The 23,481-nt window shown below is 39.1% G+C and overlaps 1 protein-coding gene across 1 annotated transcript in view; it reads left to right on the forward strand.

Moving 5' to 3' along the window:
* The first annotated feature begins 762 nt into the window (after positions 1 to 762).
* The window catches only part of ERAP2 (endoplasmic reticulum aminopeptidase 2), a 41,072-nt gene continuing 18,353 nt past the window's right edge, over positions 763 to 23,481 (forward strand). Inside the window, 11 exon segments of the mRNA XM_082375967.1 lie at positions 763 to 3,561; positions 4,315 to 4,365; positions 5,526 to 6,147; positions 6,151 to 6,218; positions 9,757 to 9,895; positions 13,425 to 13,559; positions 15,367 to 15,487; positions 17,627 to 17,781; positions 20,642 to 20,755; positions 22,101 to 22,232; positions 22,462 to 22,593. Coding sequence (XP_082232093.1) covers positions 5,668 to 6,147; positions 6,151 to 6,218; positions 9,757 to 9,895; positions 13,425 to 13,559; positions 15,367 to 15,487; positions 17,627 to 17,781; positions 20,642 to 20,755; positions 22,101 to 22,232; positions 22,462 to 22,593 — 1,476 coding nt within the window. The 5' untranslated portion in view covers positions 763 to 3,561; positions 4,315 to 4,365; positions 5,526 to 5,667.

Genomic DNA, 23,481 nt, shown 5'->3' on the forward strand with positions numbered 1-23,481 from the left:
TAAATCTGTTGAGTGCACCCTAACGGGATGGAAATAGTTGTAATATACATAAGAAAGATTTCCATTAAAATTAGTAAAAAAAATCTTTGAACATTCTGAAAATTGTTTCAGATCTTTGGAAAATTCACTCTCATTCATTCTCATCTGTTTGTTGAGGGCCTACGAGGTGTGCAATGCTCTAGGAGGTGCTGGAGAGAGGTCCAGGCGTAGTGTTTGGTCCCTAGCCTTTGGGCGTCGATAATTTAAGGAAGGATGTGAAGAACAAGTATGTTAATGTAAGGTAAGGGCCAATAGAACTAAACAAGTGCCTGCAGTTAGGACTGGAAAGGGGCTTCCTAGAGGAGGCACTTGCCTTGCAATAAGAAGTTTACACAGGGGACACTGAGAGAGATGTATGGCACACAGAGTGGCAGCCTCAGTAAAGGTGAGGGAACCCTGGGCTCATCCAGAAATGGAAAGTTCCCTGCTTTGCCTGAAGCATGTAGCAAGCGAAGGGCAATCTGAAAAGAAAAAAAAAAAAGAAAAAACAAAAAATATTGAAAATGCATTCACTTGTTCAGCAGATATTTATCGAGGGTCTCATATACCAGCCTCTGCTCTAGGCTCTGGGTGTTAGGAGGCAAGCAAAGCAGCCTTCCCTGGTGGCACAGTGGCTGAGAATCTGCCTGCCAATGCAGAGGACACGGGTTCAAGCCCTGGTCCGGGAGATCCCACATGCCGCAGAGCAACTAAGCCCATGAACCACAACTACTGAGCCTGTGCTCTGGAGCCCATGAGCTACAACTACTGAGCCCGCATGCCACAACTACTGCAGCCTGTGTGCCTAGAGCCTGTGCTCCACAACAAGAGAAGCCACCGCAATGAGAAGCCCGCACACCGCAACAAAGAGTAGCCCCCGCTCGCCGCAACTAGAGAAAGCCCACGCGCAGCAACCAAGACCCAACGCAGCCAAAAATAAATAAATAAATAAAATAAATCTATAAAAAAAGAAAAAAAGAGGCACGCAAAGCAGACAAACTCCCTGCCTGCAAGGAACTTATGTTCTAATGGGGAGACATAAAACAAACAAATAAATCAATACATAGTTTACTCTCAGGAATTGATAAAAGCTAAGAAAAAACAGCAGGCTAAGGGGATAGACACTGGGTGGCGGCAGGGGTGGATTGAGGGGGGAGTGCTACTCCTTTTAGATAGAGTCAATAAGGAGAGTCTCTGAGCAAGAGACAGATCAGAAGACCAGGTGAAGTGACATGTGAATTCCCTAAGCAACAAGCATCCCAAAGCTTATTCTCTTAACAGGAAATAAAAAGGTTAGATGGGGCTTCCCTGGTGGCGCAGTGGTTGAGAATCTGCCTGCCAATGAGGGGAACACGGGTTCGAGCCCTGGTCTGGGAGGATCCCACATGCCGCGGAGCAGCTGGGCCCGTGAGCCACAATTACTGAGCCTGCGCGTCTGGAGCCTGTGCTCCGCAACAAGAGAGGCCGCGACAGTGAGAGGCCCGCGCACCGCGATGAAGAGTGGCCCCCGCTCGCCGCAACTAGAGAAAGCCCTCGTACAGAAACGGAGACCCAACACAGCCAAAAATAAATAAATAAATAAATAAACCCAAAAATTAAAAAAAAAAAAAACTGAAAATACAGTATGAATTCAACTTTAAAAAAAAAAAAAAGGTTAGAAACCCCTTTTGGCGAGAGATAGTTTTAAACAATAAACTATGAAGTCACCTAAACCCTACTCAGATTCCTCTTCTGGGACTCAGTAGCTCAGTCTGATGGCCCCCTTTCTTCATTCTCTGTCATCACTTCTGTTCTCATGGGTGGGGGAGAGTTCTGAGCACACACAGACACACACAACTGGGCTGGGGCTTGTGACAATGTCACAGAACTACCCCCAGCTTCCTATACCTCCTTCACTCCTCCCCTCCCCCACTGCAGAATTCAATTTCCAAGAACTGGCCCATGGTGCCTCCTCTTTTTTGTCCCCTTTTCCCCAGTCACCTGTTTCCGTCCATCCCACCCATTGTACCCCTTTAACTATAGGAAATGCCACTCCGAGGGACTCTATACAGGCCTGTGCCTCTGGCCCTAGGTATAGGCTACCTCCTTGGTTTTGCTCCTTCTACTTTATCAAGTTTTTCATCCAGGTTGAAATGATAAAATATAACAAGAGAAAAGAAATGGAGGCTCAAGAGCTAACTAGGATCTAATCACGGCAGCATTTGAATGTTGAACCAAACACAGGTTGCAAACAGAGATGCGCAGCAGGACAAGGCATGAAAACCAGTGTGTGAAGGAGGCCTGAAGACGGTAGGAACCAAGCTCGTTATACTTCACTCAAGAACAACACTTGCGTGCCAGCGTGGCCCTTTAATGCACTAGGATCTAAACAAAACATCAGACAGGCCTTGAAAGAGGTCATGTGGACTTTAGGCTGTCAGTGGGCCTCGCACGGTCTCCATATGGGGAACTGCCTCTCTGTCTAAACAGGGGGAAACCATGGAAAGGTATGGAGCAGGGGGTGGCATGCTCAAGCAGTGGCTGAAATAATTAATCTGCTGGAGGGCATCGTATAAGAGGACTGCAAGGACACATCTTGAGAAGCAGCAAAACTTGTTTGAAGGCTGATGTGAGGAGTGATGAGAACCTGGACTGTTTTAATGACCGTGGGAAAAAATTTTTTTAAGCTGGATAAAAAGAGATTAAAAAAGGAAGAATCAAGAGAACTTGGTAACAAACTGGAGTGGAGCAGAATCAAAATAGCGATATGGTCGAATCATAGACAGTGGAGGAAGGCTCGAAGCAGATGAAGTTAAAGCAAAAGGCTCTGATCTGGGGACGAAGACATTGCTTGAGCTGTTAGCAGAACATCCACATGAAGACAGTCTATCAGCCTGTTGGAACTGCAGCAGCAGAAACCTGGAAGGAGAGATCAGGAGAGGGAAATGTGGGATGGGTGAGGGAAAATAAGAAATCTCTGCGCTTGAACATATTCTCCGAGGGAAAGAGTAAAGTGGGAAAAGAGCAGAGAACAGAGGTTTTATCTTTGTGGAAGGCCCATATCCAGGATGGTGAGGAAAAGGAGGTCCAAGAAAGATGGAGAGCATCAAGGTGGGCAATAGCTCCTTTATGCCCAGGAGGCAGGAGGTTATAGACATAGGAAAGGGGTATATATCATCTCTGTTAAAGGCCATAGAAGCTAGCTGGGAGTTACCTTTTCCAGGTGGATGGACAGAGGTCATATTTCACGGTAATATGAACACAGCACAGTGAGGAATTCAAGATCCTGTCTTAAAATAACTCAGCATTAAAAAACAAAACAAAACAAAACAAAAAAACTAGGTTCTGAAGGCTTCACCTGGGGACACGGGGGTGGGGAGGACAAAACAGCAGGAGTGGCAGTCCCTGGGATTGCTGGAGTCCTACCTGGCCTTGCCAGGGTGTGACTTTTACTCTGAAGCGGTTTGTTAATTTCAGTTATGCAAAGTTCTGAATCTTACCCTAATAGAAAGTGAAAGCAAAAAGAAATTCCCCTCCATTCAAATCTGCAACAGCCTGATTAAGGTAACACATCAACATTTCTCTTGACTTTGTCTTAAAATCATTATTTTTTCAGTGAGAATAATGACCTGAGCTGAAGGGCTAAAACTTCTGTCTTGAGGAGCTCTTGCAGCCTAAGGTGGGGATCGGGGGAAGGTGGGTGAATCTGGCACTACTGTATTGGAAAGTTCGTGCAGTGCAGTTAAGGATAGGATTTTATTTAAGAATCTGTTTAACTGACTCACTCTCTTTTGGAGATTCTCTTAGCTTTTCCCAAATGTTTGTTGCAGTTCTTATATCTTCAATCTCCGGATGTTTTGTTCAAAGCACTAAAGCACAGTATAATGGAAAACCCATTAGACAAAGGGTCAAAGAACTGTATTTTAGTCCCGATTCTCCTTCAAACTTCCTATGTGATTTTGGGAGAGTCACTCACCCTCGGTTTCTTTATCTGGACCCTAAGGACTTGTACTAGCTGGCCTTTAAAGTTCTTATCAGTTTTAAAGTTAAAGACTACATGAGTAAATATCAAGGCCTTTTTCTCCTCTCTTACCAAAAAAATATAACTTCCTTTGGGTGTGTCTGCTACACGTCGGGGGCAAAGCGCCATAATTTAGGCCAGAGAATGTGAGTTATAGTAACCACAATAAAAATTTAATGTTTAACATTCATTACATGCTTCCTGCATGCTAGTTGCTGTGCTGTGCCATACTCTTCACATGAATTATTACACTTAATCCTCTCAATGTTAGTGTCAACCATTACCCTATCTTATAGGCAAGGAAACTGATGCTCAAAAAATCAGAAAATTTGCCCAAGATCATTCAGGTAAGTACGATGGAGCTAGAGTTGGGACACAGGCACTCTGATTCCCAAGCCCAGGACCTAACAAATAAGTAATTTCATTTTTCAAACCATCAGAAATTCAAGCTAATAGACCAATTATGGTTTGATATATCAGAGGCCCTTGGAACACTGGGATTTGGTAGCAATAATTTAATGCTTGTCTAAAAAGAGGGGAGGAGTGTTGTTATTTAACCATTATTTTCTTCTTTTTCTTTGTTTCTTTAACAATATTTATTGATCCGCATTAATATTGCAAATTGGAAAATTGAAGTAACTGTTTAGACAATTAATTCAAAAGAATGTGTTAATGATAAAAAAGAAAAGGAAAGGAAACCATTCATGGGTTTAAGTTGAAGCAGGGAGAAGGTAAATAGAGGCAGGTGACAGGGTGGGTGTCAGAATTGAATACCTAAATTAACCACATATATTGTTTGTCCTTATTTTATGTTTTGTAGTGTTACCCTTCTAACGAGAAGAGATTGTCTTAGTTTTATTTACAGAGGCAGTGAGTTCAGTTTGATTTGTGTTTTCAAAGGTAGCCTGAGATGAAGAAGACCAAAGCAACTTTTAAAAATACTCTGTTTGAATATTATAAATGAAATTTTATTTCCATGGCTTTTGATATATTGGAAATAAACTGAGGGTAAACACTTAGCTTGACCAGCATCTTTTATACCAGCAACCATAGAATTGGGCCATTCAGCTAATGTTATTTACTGAAAGAGGTGAAGTTCAAGGCCATTGATAATAGTAATATCTGGTATCCAAAGAATATTGAGCATTCTTCATGACTTATTTAAGACAAAATAGAGACACCTGTGCAGTTTACGTCCAGGTATCCAGACACACTCTTAAAATGATGTAACCAAATGTTAAAAATGCTCAACATGCAATGAATTTACACACCTACCTTCTGCCCATTGCACAGAATGCAGAGGGGATTCCATAGATGTAATTTTAAGGCAGAGTCCCTTCAACTGAGCTCTAAAAAAATTTTATTTATAATACTCAGATGATAACAATTTCTATTTTATTTTGTGGATATTTGGTCCAATTCACATATGCCCATCTATTTTTCAAGTTATATTTATAAATTGAAATCTTTTTCTTCATGCTATAAATGTTTTTTTTTTTCTTTCTAGTTTAAGTCCATTTATTGAAACATATTGTTCAGATCCTGAGTGACATAACTGGAGCCAACACGGTGCTATGGAGAACTATGAGATTTAGCCTGGATATTAACTTGTCTTCTAGAGAATAGATTTAGTATTCCATTCTGCTGTAATGGCTAATTCACACAGAAAACTAATATTTAATATTTACATAGGATTTTACTGCTCAGCAGTCATCCAAATATGTATTTGTTCTCAGTTCACAAGTTCATCTATTGATCCGTTCAATAAGGACCGTGGGGCTTTCCCAGTAGCCACCAATGGGGAAATATTTCCTTGGCGTGAGCTAAGGCTCCCCACCATGGTCATTCCCCTCCACTATGACCTTTTTGTCCACCCAAATCTCACCTCCCTGGATTTTGTTGCATCTGAGAAGATCGAAGTCTTGGTTCGAGGTGCCACCCAATTCATCATCTTGCACAGCAAAGATCTTGAAATCATGAATGCTACTCTTCAGTCAGAGGAAGATTTGAGATACAGGAAACCAGGGAAAAAGCTAACTGTTTTGAGTTATCCTGCTCATGAACAAATTGCACTGCTGGTTCCAGAGAAACTTATGGCTGACCTGAGATATTCTGTGGCTATTGACTTCTAGGCCAAGCTAGCTGATGGTTATGAAGGCTTTTATAAAAGCACATACAGAACTCTTGGTGGTGAAACAAGGTAAGATGTAGCTCCAGTTGTTTACAGTCTTTTGTGATACTTTCCTTATGGGTTATGTCTCTTTGCCAGGAGCATGCTTCAGTAGTCATTTATGAAAAGCCCAAAAAACTGTGGGGAAACTCAGAAGGAGAAGCTCTGCCATTCCTAAAGGAAATCACAATAAAGATGGGAACACAGGATGCAGAGGCATAAGTGGCTAGAGAGAGAATAACCAGGAGGAAAGGCCAATATATGACTATGACAAGACTGACATGTTTATCTCCTAGGGGAAAGGATGGTCAGTGCAGAGAGAGCTGAAATGTGGAAGGCTTCTCAAAGGAGGTTAGACTTGATCTGAGACCAAAAGGAAATGTATGTAAGATTTGGGTTGGGAGAGAGGAAATGAGAGCATGTACATTGCCCAGGAAACAGCATGACAAATCCAGAAGGCAGAAACAAGTCAGTTTGGGGAACTGAGAAATATGGTCTATTTGATCAGCTCATGTTTATTGAGCCCATGCTATGTGCCCGGCACTGTTCTAGGCACTGAATGTATAGTGGTGAGATATAGACTAGGGATTGGGAATAATTTAGCTGAGTGGTCAGGGAAGTTCTTGGTGAGGAGGAAGTGCATTTAAACTGAGACCTGAACTTTCATGAGGACATCTAAGGGCACAGTGTTCCCAGCAAAGGCATCAGCAAGTGCAAAGTCTGTAAGGCGGGAATGATTGAGAGACGAAGGACAATGAGAGAGGGAGAGAAGTAGAGTAGAGAGGGGTCAGATCATGTAGAGAGAGACTTAGAGCCTCTTGTTTTAGGCTTTTACTCAGGGGCCATGGGAAGTCATTGGAAAGTTCTGATGTGATGTATGCTTTATAAAGATCAAGTATATGTTGATGGTACATTATAGAGAGGAAAAAGTAGAAGCAGATTAGTCTTTTAGGAGGTCATTGCAATTGTTCAGGCCAGAAAGGATGTTGGCTTGGACCAGGCTAGTGGTGCTGCTTACGGAGTGAAGTGATTGAACTTGGTGTTTGTTTTCAAGTGTAAAACAGACAGAATTTGCTGACATTGACTACGTAAGGCAAGAGAAAGAGAGGAACCAAGGATGCTTCATAGAGGGGATGATTTGGCTGTCCAGGGCCAGGGTCCATCTCAGAGGGGAGAGGAGCCTGGTTTCAGTGCTCTCCTACATTTTATCAGTTGCATTCAATTGCCAGTTTGAGAAACCCCAAATACAGTGGCTTTGCCACACACTTGTTTTTCTCATGCAGCAAGAAATCCAGAAGTAGGGCATCCCAGGTTTGCTACAGTGTTTACCAATATTATCCAAGACCCAGGCTCCTCGTATCTTTCTGCTCAGCCACCTTTGGCATATGACTTTCCTCCTAATACAAAATGATTTCTGCACTTCTAGGCATCAAGTCCACATTACAGGCAGGAAAAGGGGGAAATGGGGGAGAGAAAAATGCAAAAAGAAACATTCCAGCTGAGTCTGACTCCTTTTACCAAGCTTTCTCACCCAATGACTTCAACTAGGCCAGAACGAGTCATGTGCCCACCAAGTTGCAAGAGAATCTAGAGAAGTGATTTTTTCATCAGACACATTGCCTTCCTGAACAAAATCAGGATTCTACTGGAACTGAAGAAGGAGAGTGGATATTGGTAGGCGACTTTAGCCCCGCAGTGTCTGCTGCCTACCTCCCCTTCCCCACTTCAGGTGCTCACTGCCCTCTGCAGCTCACATGCCCACCCCACAGCCCCCAGCAGTCCGCTGAGGACAGCCCTTCCCCAGGCCCACCTCCCCTTCCCTTGGGGACTCTTCCCCTCGTTGCAGCCTCAGTTCTCAGAGGCCTGTTCTCAGGTCCAGCACAGTATTGGATAGGAAACCTCAACTTCTCACTGAGGTACCATGTGACCAATGATGGTTTATTTCATTTTTTTCAAGTGACAAAACCTCCACCTAAAAAAAAATACATTTTAAGGATATAATTTGGGGAGATGAGGGAGACCAGAGGGGGATTTTTTTAGAGTAGAAGCTTGGAAAGTAACATGCCTCCCATAGTTAACTGCAGGCTATTTCTGACTCTTCTTATGATTAATTAGTCAGCCCTCTTCATACTCAGTCACCTAGTAGGTCTTAGCATGTAGGATGATTTACAGGACAGTGTCAACAGAATTTTATTACCTCTCTCTTTTTTTCATACACACACACACACAATACACACCCACATACACACACAATACACACCCACATGCATACACATACAACTTAACTTAAAATACAAAAATAATTCAGTCAACAATAATTCTTTGAGAAGCAGGAAGTCACTACTTTGCATGCAGCACTAAAATTGTGTAAATAGCAAAAAAGATCTTAAAGTTTTGGCTTTTCCATTGTAAGACTTACTATCATCAAAATTTCACATTAGGAAAAATTATTCCAGGTACGTGGGATTCCTTTACTTTTGTAGGACCTGTTACTGAATCCAAGTAACACCGAGGCCCCAAACAAATCATTTAGGTTCCCAGTCTCACTTTTCCAGTCTGTATTATAGAAATACAGTAGACTGACGCAAAATTATCGTGACAGACCCTCTTTTTCCTCCTCCTGGCCCTTCTCACCCTTTATCTGTCCCTTGAGCTTTTCTATTCTGCTCTCCTTCTTCAATCAAAATATGCTCTCCAGAGTTGCTGCTTAATTAAAGCTTTAAAGCCCAAAGACTAAATCTGTAATTATATCATTTCAAGCATTATCAAGGTGGTGGGGTATAGAGATTTGTCAGAGTATCTATCTACCTGTTATAGTCTGAAGGCTGGACCTGCTTTGCCGGCAAGCAGAGAGAGCTAGACGTGTCTGGGGGGAAGCTTGGGTCCCCCAGGAAGACCCTTAGCCAATGACGATACAGAATATGAAAGCCCAGCTCCTTGCCTCCAGTAGGGGAAAACTTGAAGGTGTAGTTTCCACTCCAGAGCTCCCCAGGGATGAAGCTGAAGCTGGCACCTGGCCTGACTTCTTCCTCTTCCCTGTTCTGCTTCCCTCCCTCCTTTACCTGTTTCTCTTGGCAGCATGTTCTTATAAATCAGGATCTGCTTCCTGGGAACACAACCTAAGGCATCACTCATCTCACAGGTATTCAGATGTCTGATTGAGGCCCACTCAGGTTTAGTGATGACACTAAACTACTAATTTCCTAGTCAATTTTGAAGTCAAATTGGGCATGACTATCTCAGCAAATTTACTAGCTAAGGGTCCTGGCAAGGTCACTCAAATTCTCTGAGCCTCAATATCCTTCTCTGCTATGAGTATGAAGGTGATCGTGTAAATAGAGTGCCGAGCACCATGCATTAGTCATGATTGGCAGCTACTAAACAAAATTTTACCCTCATTTTCTTCAAAAATAGATTCTGGATTCTCTAAGGTTATAGTTTGAGAAATCAAACATATCACCTCCAGGTTTGATAAGCTGTGTTCTGAAGGTACAAATTCATTTCTTTCTTTTTTTTTTTTTTTTTATTTCACTTGTGTATTCTTTCTGGAATGTACTACTTTTCACAGAACAATTGCAGTAACGGATTTTGAGCCAACCCAGGCACGAATGGCTTTCCCTTGCTTTGATGAACCACTGTTCAAAGCCAACTTTTCAATCAAGATAAGAAGAGAGAGCAGACACATTGCCCTATCCAACATGCCAAAGGTATTTGCCAATTTTAGAAACTTTGGGGAGTTGTTCTCAAAATGAACTTTGGTCTTTGTTTTGTTGTGTTTTAATATTTTTTTGTTTTCAGGACTTAAGCCATTAATTTGTTTTTGATCCATCTACATATTACATTACCCCAATCCATCTAGATTTTAACATCATTCTGTTTGGGCATTGTTTCACAAGAAGCTTTATTTTTTAAATAAAGTGATTTATATTTTACTTGTGTTTATATGGAAGCAGAGTTCTTTTAAATCAGTGTTACTTGGCTAGCGAAGAAATTCAGAATCACCCAGAACAGCACTTCTCAAACTTTAATTTTCAGATGAGTTGTCTGAGGATCTTGTTAAAATTCAGATTCTGATTCAGTCGTTCTTGAGGTAAAGCTCAAAATTCTGACTTTCTAACAAGCTCCCAGGTGATACCACTGCTGCCGGTCCAGAGACCACATTTGGAGTGGTAAGGATTTAGAGAAGCTTGCCTGGGCCCCATCCTGGAAATTCTGATCTAGTAATCTGTGATATAACGTCGAAATTTTTTTTTTAAGTTCCACGAGTAGTGCTTAAAATTATTTATGAAAATCATATATCATAGTTATAAACATTTTTAATTGAGAGAGACCTCTGAACACTTTTATTTGAGTCATATTTATACTCAGAATGCAGAGACTCTGAATGACACAGTAGACACTGAGCCTCATTTGATATTTCCTCACTAATGATATGCTTGCCTTTTGAGCTGTTGAACGAAATGTAAAATATTTCCCCATTGCTACTTAGAAAGTAGGATAAAAATAGAGGCTCTCCTGGCAGTGCTTCAGCAGGATGAGCTCAGAAAGCAGCCAGATCATCATAACCCAGCCAGTGACTCCACCCTATTTTCCTCTCTGCCCTCCACGGTGACTGTCCTCTATGGATGAAGGGGGGAAATGAGCCCATAAGCTAGAAGCTGAATTTCCCCCAGATTTCTGTTTCATGCTAGAAAAGTGTTTGCTTTGAAATACTTGCAGAGCAGATCAAGGGGAAAAGTGACAACTCCACATGACATATATCCCACAGCTTTTCCATGATCATACAGACAGCAATTTAATTTGCCTACTCATTTTCAGGTAAAAAGGATTTGCTACTTAGCTCCAAGTCTTCTTTCTATGAACCGAATGTTCATTTAAGGGTAGTTCAGTCTCTTTCCTGGCAGCTTTTTATTAACAGAATTCTTCACATGAATAATCATGGAGGATAAAGTAAAAATACAGTTAGTAATGCCTTTTAATTAAAATGTGATGCAAACATAAATTGTCAGTTCGTTATATTAGAATCTCAGTTTTCTATCTTTAGAAACCTTCAGTAACTTCTCATATTTAGGAAAAATAAGTGAAAACTTTGAAAATATTTCATATAATCCTTGAACTTTGTATTGCCTCAGTTGACTGGGCCAGTTCTCTGGATCATGCCTTTTTCAGCAAATATTGGCTTAAGTTTCTGCTTCTCATTGACATGCCCAACCCAGGCTTTCATGGTGATCCAAAAAAAGGAGAACGGAAGTAATGCTACAGTCATACTCTTTGGATAATAACTGCAGCACTTAAGATGGGTTACGGACTGGTGAGAAGAAGCAACACGTACTAAGTTCTCAATTTGTTTAGTTAAGAATGTAGGAATACAAGTTAAGAACACTAGGAAGTGAGGTGGTCAGCCAAGCACTAGTAGAGGCAGCATATATTCTGGGCATGTCTTTGTCCCCTTCATTCCTTAAGGGAACACACACCTGCTGGTGACACTTGCTGTGCAAGTAGAATCCTGCCAAAATTGAGAAGACAGCTAAATCCTTCTCTAGCAACAAGTGTTTTATACTTAGAGCTTACATCACCATCCTGGAAGGACTTACACTAACAGCCCAAATACTTCCATTTAAGGCAATGTTGATCAACATGGGTCACTCCAGGTTCCTGAACAAAACTCAGCCTCCGTGGACTACGTCTTCATCTGGGGGGGAGGGGAGAAATCAGAGGGAATGCCCACCTGTCTCCTGTCTCTGCCACCAGCTATCCAGTGTCACAGACTCGTTTCCCCACAGTCCCACAACCTTTCCCCTTCCTCCCCTCACCCATCTACACACTTGACTAAAGGGTCTTGCTGCTGAGTTTGGTCAGAGGACCACAGTCATAACGTCCCCTCCCCAGGTCCTACCATAACCCTCTCATCTGCTAGGAGTATGCACCCATAGAACTCTGGTTGAGTCAGACCCCTAAAAAAGATTATTGTTGGACAAAATTAACTTGCTGGACAGAGGTAAAACTTACAGCCCTATGCATGCTGCCACCTTTCCTAGAGTATTTGGTCAGTGTTTCCTGCTTTATTGAAACTTAGGAATTGAGTTTTTGATAGAATTCTGTAAAATCAAATTCTGTAGAATTTAATAGCACACACATTTGTCATTGACGTAGGCAAGGCAGTTTATGATAATACTTCAAGCTATTTTTTCTCGCCAAAGCAAACTGCAATCTTATACAAACACATAAAATATGCTCAATAGTCCATGGTTAGCACTGCCACAAACCAGATGCCTTAAAAGGAGGTTGGAGAGGGTGAGGGAAAAGCCAGTCTAAGAATTGTTTTCAATTTGAAGAAAGTAGTATTTTCAGATGACTGGATCTGTGTCCATTCAGAATTTAGGGGCATCATACCGTGGTGAAGACCATCTCTGGGACAAGCTATCCAGGGCAAATAAAGATAGAATTCAGTAATTACTCAGTGAATTTGATGGATGCGGCTGACCAGTCTATAGGCTTTAAAACTCTTTACTTCCTCAGTAGATAGGCAGAAGCTCAAATCACTAATGATCTCCTTGGCCTGACCGCTTTCATTGCTGAATCAATGGAGTGAAGATAAAATAAGACTATGACTCAAGCTGTCACACAGCGAGTGAAAGAATGAGCAATGGCTTTAGAGTCACACGGTCACATCCACATCTTTGTCCTGCTGTGGAACTAGCTGTGTGATCTTGGGCAATTCAGTTAACATTTCTGAGACTGTTTCTTCACCTGTGAAATAACGCCTACCTCATACACAAATAATAGGAGAATTAAAAGATAATGCAAAACATCTAGCACAGTTTTGCTTCCCATTTCCTTCTGCAACAGAGATTTATTTATTATATAACAAAAGGAAAGGGACTCTTCTCTGGCATTTTTGCTTAGAAGTACAAATCTTGAACTGATGCCAGTATTGGAGATTATTGCATCTCAAGAAAGCAGAAGCATCTAAGATATTTTTATGCTTTCAAGCAACAAAATAGATATCATTTTGAGATCCCAAAAGTAGTACATTGTGTCTTCGAGGAAGTCTAGAGATAATAGAAATAGAGGGAGGTGAAGACACAGAATGTTGTGAAGGGTCCACTGATCTCCTATAAGGGCATCACATGTCCTTCGGAACATCAAGCTTTCCCCTAGCTTACGTAGCCTACGTCGTAGGCATTCTTGTAAAATACTCCAGTTTTCAAATACTGATTCTTTCCCTTCCTGTAGGTTAAGACAATTGAACTTGAAGGAGGCCTCTTGGAAGATCATTTTGAAACTACTGTAAAAATGAGTACGTACCTTGTAGCCTACATAGTTTGTGATTTCAACTCTGTGAGTGGCACAGCCTCGTCAGGGGTCAAGGTGAGTTTGGGTTCTCATTTCATACACAGTGCAGAATAATGTCCTGAAGGCAATGAGCTTTTCTTTATTTTAAGGTTATTTTCCTTATTATCAAAGTATCATGCTTATTTACAAAAATAGAGATAGATAAAAAATAAAATAAGTTACCCACAATCCCATCACCAAGATATAATTACTGGTAATATTTGTGTCAGCCTTCCAAGTATTTTTTATCAGTCTGTCAGTATATGAGTGTATATAGTAACAGTATATACTGTATATAACTATATATACTTTTTACAAAATAATATATGATTGTTTTAGCTCACCATAATATGCCATAAAAATTAAATGCCATTAAATTTCTATAATATTAATAATTAATAGTATTGTACTCTACTACATAGAGGTACCATAAGGATTTTTTAATCAGCATCTTTTTCTAGGACACTTACATTGTTTCCAATTGTTTTCTATAACTTTATTTCCTCAGCGAAAGGAGGTCTTCATAATTTTTAGAGCGTTCATTGTTTACAAAAATTTACAGTACCCAATAATTATAAAGTTTCATGACTATCAGTGAAGATATGAAAAATAAAAAAGAATTCCTTACCCTGAGGAACCAAGTTATAGACATAAAAACATATTCAAAGAAACATAAAATAATGCTTATGAAAAATAGCAATAAAATGGCTATTACAATTTCCATACATATTATACCTTTGGATATGTAGATACATGTTATCAGCAATGTGTCTACATACATCTCTGCACATATATATATGTGCAGAGATATAGATGTGTGAGAGGTCAGATGGCACTTTACTTCAGAGGACAGGGTCCTGTCAGCTTCCTTGTATTCACATCCCAGCTCTACAATTTTCTACACGGGGGGCTTGAAGCAAGTTACTTAATCTCCATGTGTTTCCATTGCTTCATCTGTAAAATGAAGACAATAGCACCTATTTCATGAGGTGATTGAGAGGATTAAATTAGATTTTACATGGGTGCTTTTAGCACAGTGCCTGGTACGCCACTGTGGTCACTAATATATCCTTCTTATAAAATTTCTGAGGAACTTCAGTTAACTCAGAGCATGAAAGCAGATTATGAAATGAGAGCAACACTGTACTTGAAACCCAAGAAGATTGGAATCTAACTTTATTTCTTCCACTTAATATCTAATAGTTTGCAGGGAGTCAATGAACATATTTGGGCATTTTTGAGTTTAAAGAAAACACGACATGGTGAGGTGAATTGGGAGATTGGGATTGACATATATACACTAATATGCATAAAATAGATAACTAATAAGAACCTGCTGTATAAAAATAAATTAATTTAATTTAATTTTTTAAAAACCCCAATAATCAAAAAAAAAAAAAAAAAAGAAAAGAAAAGAAAACGCGACAGAGGGTGGTTCCAATAAGTTCATGAAGGCTTTCCACCTCATAGAATTATGTTTCATTTGAATTGTGTTGGTGGTCATAATTTTGGAAGGTTTATTCTCAAGTGCTAGAGTACATTATAGTGATGAACTGAAGTGGGCTCTCATGAGGTGATGGGTTTATATAGCTTAAAACGTACAGATTAGCACCTAGGGAATGTACTGTAACAGAAAATAAAAGGTTGTTTATAATTTACAAGAGTGATTCTTGCTTTAATACTTTACAGAGCATCTTATCCCCTGTTGACAACATGTTTAACGGTATCTCAATAATTTCTTGAAAAATGCAGTCTGCCTTTGTTTGGGTGAGGGCTGTTAGGAATGGAGTTGTGCAAAGGAGCTGTTCTTCAAAGACCACTTCTTCCCACCAACATTTCCCAGGTGTCCATCCATGCAGCCCCAGACAAATGGAGTCAAACACATTACGCTTTGGAAGCATCATTGAAGCTGCTGGACTTTTACGAAAATTACTTTGATATCCACTATCCACTCACAAAACTGGGTAGGTTCAAATTCCACATCATCGTCTTTATTTTTAGAACATACTTTGATTTTGTCCCTCTTAGTATGTGATTTCAATGAGCACTGAAGACGTTCAGTTAGCCCAGAAAGCAATAATTTGTACCTCAGAGATGGTCCTAGAGTGTAGAAAATAAAGTATTATGAGAAGCCCAAGTACTGTGGTTCATTTCTCTATTCTTTTATAAGGTTTAATATCAAAATATCTGCATTTTATATTAGATTTAAATGGATGAATTTTCTGGAGCATATATTTTCTTCTATACCATATTTGTACAAGACTAGCAATCTTTTATAAAAGTTGCCGAAGGTTTATGTAAATAGCTGAAAATTGTCCCTCCATCTGTTATCTACTGTGTGTCTGAGGCTGGAAGATAAGACTGTGGCACAGACTTAAAAAAAAAAAAGATTTGGAGGAAATAGATAATTTGAATGTAGTAGTTGTAGATCTTTATATGAGAAAATACACACAGTCTACCTTGGTTGGTTTTAATTTTCTATCTTAAAAAATAAAAATTGTGATTTTTATGTTGCAGAATATATAAAAACCATGACTTAAATTTTATAACTTATATAGATTAATTTTTAGAGTTTCTGACAATGACAAAACATTGTTTTTCTTTGGGACTTTAGAACACACACCTTATCATGTCCTTCCTCCCCTTTCCTGCCCAACCTCCACACAGTTTTAGAGAGTTAAAAAGAGACCATCAGAAGACATCTCCAGGGGGTTGTCTCTACAGTTCCTGAGTCTCACTGTATTATTATAGCACAGGTTCTATACACCTTTTAGTACGGATATACTAAATCAGTTTACCCACAGTCCACTGCTGTCCTCTGTCAAAAATCAAGGAAAGATCAAATAACAGCTATCAACAATCTTAAGTTGCTCTTGAAAAATGCAACCTTGAAGATCATATGAAGTGAATGTATTTAAAATAAAACTAACTGAAAGGAAACATGCAGCTTAGGAAAAAATAGAGCAGATATAAGCATTTCTAATGGCTTTGGGAAATAATATAACTAATATAAAATCATCAATGCAATTTAGAAAAGGAGTCATTCCCACATTTGAAGTGCTAATGAATACTAATCTTTACTAGTGCTAGTTTACTTTTTGATTGCATTATAAATATTTGATTTTATCCACTAGAATTAACCAATACTAATTCCAGATATTGTAATTGCAAGCCAAGTGACTTGATTTATTTCAAACTTTTAAAAAATTACCTTTCTTTTCAGCCAAAGAGCAGTATTTTTTCCAATATGGCCTGGCAGAATAAACAGAAAGAAGTCCAAGATTAAATATTAGCCAGAAGTTTTCTAATCTACATGAAGTCATTGGCAGAGGGTGTATGTGTATATATATATATATATATATATATATATATATATATATATATATATATACTCACACACAGATATGATATAAATTATGTTATATCTGAGTTGCTTAAACATGATTAAGTTTCACTTTTTTTCCCTAAGACTTTGTCAAGAAGTAGAGGAAATATCAATGTTGAAAAGGAAATTGAGGTCAGAAAGAAGTGACGCCTACAGCTTTTTTCCTCTACTGCCTTAGAAGGACACTTAGAGGCTGTATGCTCTAAAAATACTGATTGAAATATTGACTATAGAGATGCTCCTAAAAGGTGTTCCCCTGAAATTAAAATCCCCTTTTTTTCTTTTTTGTAGAAGTGAGTTCATCATATGTTTTGTTGAATTCCAGACATATTAGAAATTATTTGATACCTCATATTTTCAAAGTTTTTCTGTAGTACTAATATAAAATACAATAGGAGAGTTTTAAAATGAATTTTTTTCTCAGCAGTAATGCACTCAAGGTATTTTCATAGTTTAGTTTTAGGAAAAAGTGGTTAAATGTCAATAGGTTACTTCACCTACAACCAAAACTTTACTGATAGACTTTATTCTGCTTGATAATGGTTACTGATTATTTTCAGCAACTACAAGACACCATATCAATGTTAAGACACTCTTGATGTTTTCAGAAAATCTGCTTATATATACTGAATGGATCATAACATATTTGAGGAGGAAGCAAATCCCACTTCTGGTGTGGAAGCCATAATGATCAAGTGTGGTTGTTCTTATTTCTTAGATCTAGTTGCCATTCCTGACTTTGAAAGTGGAGCCATGGAAAATTGGGGCCTTGTCACATGTAGAGAGACATCACTGCTCTTTGATCCCAAGACCTCTTCTACTTCTGATAAACTGTGGGTCACCAAAGTCATAGCTCATGAACTAGCACACCAGGTACCTGGCACTCATGACATTCTCTTAGCATCCGTTCAAAAGAGCATTATGCAGACCACCACCAATATTCCTGAAACAACGTAAAATCATGTCATTTTACTTCTAGAGGGGACCTTAGGGATTATCAAGCCAAACATAATATGTCAAGTAGAAGAATGTTCAATCTCTAGACAATGGGTCTCATACAGGAATTTTATCACAAGAGAAGTGGCCACTATATCCTCTAAAACCCTTCAAGGCAAAGCCTCCAAATGTCTTTTAGTAAAGAAAAGTGAAGACCATGCAGATACATAAAGCACAGTATTAGAAACCCTACAAATAGAGATTTCTATTAAAAATATTTCCCCTTATACCCTCTAATATGGTGGCATTCCAATCTCGGGCAAAATCAATCTCCTTTCAGCTGGAATCTGTGATTATTCAGCCATAATGAAGTATTTTCAAGTCCATGTACTCAAGGGCTGCTGACCCTGGACACATTACCTAACTCTCTAAACTTCAGTGTCCTCGTCTATAAAATTAAGTTCATAATAGCTCCTGCTTCTTGAAACCGTTGTGAGGATTACAGATAAGTGTCTATGTCTGTCATGTAGTAGGTACTCAGTAAGTGTTAGTTATTAATGATGGTGACAATGACCACCACTGCTACCATTTCTTGCAGAAGAAGATTTCCAAGGCCCATCTATCAACACTGTATTACATACAAATATGAAACAGTAAAACTAGCTCTACAGATATCAGAGACTTTTTCCACTCTATTTCATTTCTGAAAATTCCCCATTATGCAGTGAATTATTAAAGGCACTGGAAATTCTCTTTTACCACGTAGGCAAATATCATTCCATTGTAGAAGCTGGTAAAATCTCTTATTTTTAAATGTTTAACTTTATCCTTTATCATGACCATAATAATAATAAGGGGGGGGTTGTTTGTTTTTGTTTGTTTTTTTTAAGCAGCAAACTAAGAACCCAGTTACATAGGAGCCACGCTCAGCGCTGTATTTTGAGAACATATGAGCAGCTTCCTCTGGTTTAGCATCTCCGCTCTGGCCCATCTTAGGGGTTTTGATCATTAGTCTCTGGAAGCTCTAAAGCACTTAATTGAGTCTGGGTATTCCTAATTTTCTACCCAATGTTCATAGGGAAATAATCAGAGAGCTCTACTTTTGAGGCTCCATCCTCCCTTAAGGCCTTCCTTTAATAGCTTCTCTTTTATGGAGACGCAGTGTTCAGGGCTGAAGCAGCAGGCCCCACTGGCCTTGACTATTTTGTTGCCCCATTAATCTCCATATGACTATGTCACTCCTCTGTGTAAAACCCTGGCAAAGACTCTCAATGCCTGGGTGAGTCAAGGATCCATAGCGTGGCAAACAAGGCCCCGAGGACCCGGCTCGCCTCCACCTCTCCAGCCTCATCTCTGAACGACACCTTTAGCTTTAGCCATCCCAGACTACCTGCCATTACCTGAACAGGCGAGGTTGTATCATTCCTCTATGCTTTTGCTCCTTCTACCTGATCTGCTTAGAGCACACCCCACTTCCAATATTCCTGAGGACCACTTGCAAGACTAAGGAAATGAATCGTTTCCCAGTTATTCTACACACTCTCCCAGCAAAACTGATTTTTTCCTTCTGGAATCTCCTCTGTCCCTTGTACAGACATAGATCATCGTGCCAATAATGCTTGGTTGCATGCATATGTCTACCAGTTGACCTCCACCATTTGTATTGAGGCAGTGGCTATCTGACATACATCTTTGTTTTTCTAACATATGGTATAGAGCCAGGAACATAGTAGAGTCTCGATAGATATTTATTGAGTGAATGAATAAACTACTTTTACTGACGGGTGAAATGACCATAACCAGCTTGTACTTCTTGTGTTCATCACTTCTCAAACTGAGGAAACACCCGCTGTCCCTTCTCACAGAACCCCCTCAGAAGATTGGAGCCCACTTGCAATATGATCTGAGGGCTGTAAGAAAAGGTATAGAGCTTGAACTGCTTCTAGAAGCTACAGATCTAGTGATTTGTGTTCTGTAACTGTAACAAGGCTCTTCTGAATTTTAGAATCTTATTGTTTAAGCTTCCAGTCTTTCTGGAGACTGCAATCCTAAAATAGATAAACCGGACACACACTAATATGACAAAGGCCAAATAGATAAAATATAATAATACATAAAAATAATAATATTTAAAATGTGTTACAGATTAAATATAGGTCAAGGGTAAATTTCTATTTAGATTATCTTTTTGCATCCTTTTAATTTTATTTATATATGTATTTAAAATCTCAGACTTTTATTCACCTTAGTGGCCAAGTTAATCCCTAGAAGTAAATTGGGGCAGAGGACAACAAGTAAATTTGGTCATCACTAATATTGTGTAACAATCTGAAAGTCCTAAATGAATTCTTATCCTTTTAAGTACCTGCTACTTAATATAAAAAGGTGACTTCACCAAAAATATTTTGGCTTACATTTCCCCTTAGACCATCACCATAAGTCAATGACAAGATGAGATTATACTTATTGTGCAAAATGTACCCTATGAAATGTCTCATTTTCTTCCTTAATATTAAATCTAATATCTAGGAAATATAGCGAGGATATAATGGAAGTTGGGGAGTTGGAGACAATATGAACACAAAAGAAAGGGAAGTGAAGGAAGCAAAAATGTGGAGAGAGGCGAAGGCAGGGAAATCAGTAGAAGGGGGCTGTGCGGAGTGAAAAGGATAGCAAAGATAGAAAAGAGGCCTCAGCTACTAAAAGAAAGAAGTTACCGCCCATTATATTTTTTGCTATAGTTAATAATTTTTTAGATTTGTTTACCTTCTAATAACATTGAGTTTTTTCCTCCTAGTGGTTTGGCAACCTGGTTACAATGGAATGGTGGAATGATATTTGGCTCAATGAGGGTTTTGCAACATACATGGAACTTATCTCTGTTAATGTCACATATCCAGAGTTACAATTTGTAAGTCATAATTTTGTATGTCATACTGTATGCCCTAAGGAATCATTAATTTACTACTAAAATTTTTAGAGAATGCCAAAGAGAACATAGCATTGAGTCTTTGAATCTATGGTGTTTTGTTTTGTGTAAACAGGTTGTATTAGTTTGCTAGGGCTGCCATGACAAAATTCCACAGACTGGGTGGCTTAAACAACAGAAATTTATTTTCTCACGTTTCTGGAGGCTAGAACTCTGAGGTCAAGGTGTCGGCAGGTTTGGTTTCTTCTGAAGCCTCTCTCCTTGGCTTACAGATGACCGCCTTCTCACTGTGTCCTCACATGGTCTTTTCTCTGTGCTCACCCATCTCTGGTGTCTGAGATTTTAAATTTCCTCTTCTTACACCAGTCAGAGTGGATTGTGGCCCACCCTAATGGCCTCATTTTAATTCAGTCCCCTCTTTTTTAAGGCACTATCTCCAAATACAATCTGGAGGCTAAGGCCTCAGCATATGAATGGGGTGGGAGACACATAACACAGATGATAGAACTGGATGAGACACTGGAGGTTTTAGAGAACAGTCAACATAAATCCCTCACCCTAAAGTTTGTGGATAGAGAATGAAAATAGCACAAATATACAGCTGTGTATGTGGGGTGAGAGGAAAGTATCACTGTCCGTATACAATGATATAGGACAGGACAATGCCCATGGCTATAGATCCTGTGCAGAGTTCTTGACATGTAACCTGAATTGAGCATGACTGGGGGCACACTGCTCCAGAATTTCCAAAGGGTTAGTTAATTTCCCCAAAATGTGTGAAAAGATTTCTTCAAACATGTCTTTTTTAATAGACACAAGAGGGTCAGAACAGCACATATCAAGGTAGTTAGTAATGGATAATTAGCTCTTTGAGGTAGACATTTGGTCCAGTACAATTACAGACAGACATGGATTCAAAGTCAGTGTCTTCTTACTTGCTATGTGCTGAATCTGTGGTTTAATCCCAAAGCTTCATACATTTTCACTTGTAAAATGTATATAATGCATCTCCCTTGCAGGGTGTTGAAAGGATTGCAGATGATGGTTGTAAGATCCTGGCACATGGCACGTGTTCACTAAATGGGAACCTTAGTTTTATTTTTGTATCGAAGGGCTTGGCTCATGGTAAACATTCAGGCAGTATCTGAGGGAATGTCGAATTTATACCTTTACAAAATAGAGAATTGGTGGAAGGGGAATATATAAGGGGAAAGAAACACCTTGTAAGGTGTTTCTACTTCTGAGAATATCTTATAAAACCTATCGTGTTTCCTATTGCTTTGAGAATGTCAAATGGAAATTGAAAAAAATTTTCTCTCCTGTTTAGGATGATGATTTTCTGAACATGTGTTTTGAAGTAATTAAAAGAGATTCATTAAATTCATCCCATCCTATCTCCAATCAAGCAGAAACTTCTACTCAAATAAAGGAAATGTTTGATGCTGTTTCCTATAAAAAGGTAGCAAATGCTGTGGATTAGTGGAAGCTTTGCTTTGGGGAGAAATATAATGAGGCCAGTACATCAACAGTTTAAGTTGTTGGTGCCAGGTTATTGCTACCTGTTTCACTTTTTATTTGCTGTTCATTTATCAGACGTTACACATGTTCCATAAAATGTAAGCTTCCTTTAAAAACATATACTACCTTTTCCTTTATCTTCTTTTTCTTTGCTTTTGTTTGCATTTTAGGGAGCTTGTATTTTGAATATGCTCAAGGATTTTCTGAGTGAGGAGAAATTCAAGAAAGGAATTATTCACTACTTAAAGAAGTTCAGCTATAGAAATGCTAAGAATGATGATTTGTGGAGCAGTTTGTCAAATGTAAGTCCTCTGTTAAGTTACAGTAGACTGCTGTTAAGCCTAAAAAGTGACAAGCTAATTATGAAGGTTTATAAATAGTTATATTGTCAGGCAACAAATGTTTATTTCACTTGCCACACTGCCAAGGGTAAGCAGGCAGCACCTCTTTTTTTCCTCTGGCACCTTACTAGACCAAGATGCCATACTAGTTTAGCCCCAAGGGTTCAATATTTGACCTTGGGTTTCCCTTTTATGGTTGAACCTACACTTTTGTCTTTTTTTCCAAATCTTTCATGACTTTGTAATTCCTTCATGTAACACCTGATCTTCTCTTCCCAAATTTAAGGTTGAACTCTACTTGCTCAAATGTATTTCCCAACCTGTATTCTCTGTTGAGTGAGACACACCTCCTCCCTCATAGGAAGAAATCCTGTTCAATCCCTGTCATCATGCCTCTGTTTCTAGTGCTCTTGCTACCTGAAGTGCTCTCTCTTCTTTCCAACAATTCAGGTGCTGTCCATCTTTTGAGATCTAGCTGAGATTTCACCTCCTCCTTATAGACAGCTCCAGCCCTCATTGGTTTGCCTTTCTGCTGAATGCCTAGAAGTGCACATATGAATCTGTTCCATCCAGTGACATTCTCTTTTATTGGTTTCCATTGGTTCAATAATAACAATGATAATAATAAACAAAATTTGCTTAAGAGAAAGAATCATGTCAGGCCCTTAGCATTCTATTGACCCTATAATCAGTTAATGATTGATTAAAGAACATATGGTCTCTTTGTCATTGGGATTCATGTAGTATAGTAGGTAAGACAGAGAAAACATGCAGTCAACTCAGATGATTCTAATCATTATTAAAATATTCTTAGATTTTCAAATACAAGGACAATACTTTGTTATAGAA

Source organism: Balaenoptera borealis (genome assembly GCF_965194805.1).
Source record: "Balaenoptera borealis genome assembly, chromosome: 2".
NCBI lineage: Eukaryota > Metazoa > Chordata > Mammalia > Artiodactyla > Balaenopteridae > Balaenoptera > Balaenoptera borealis.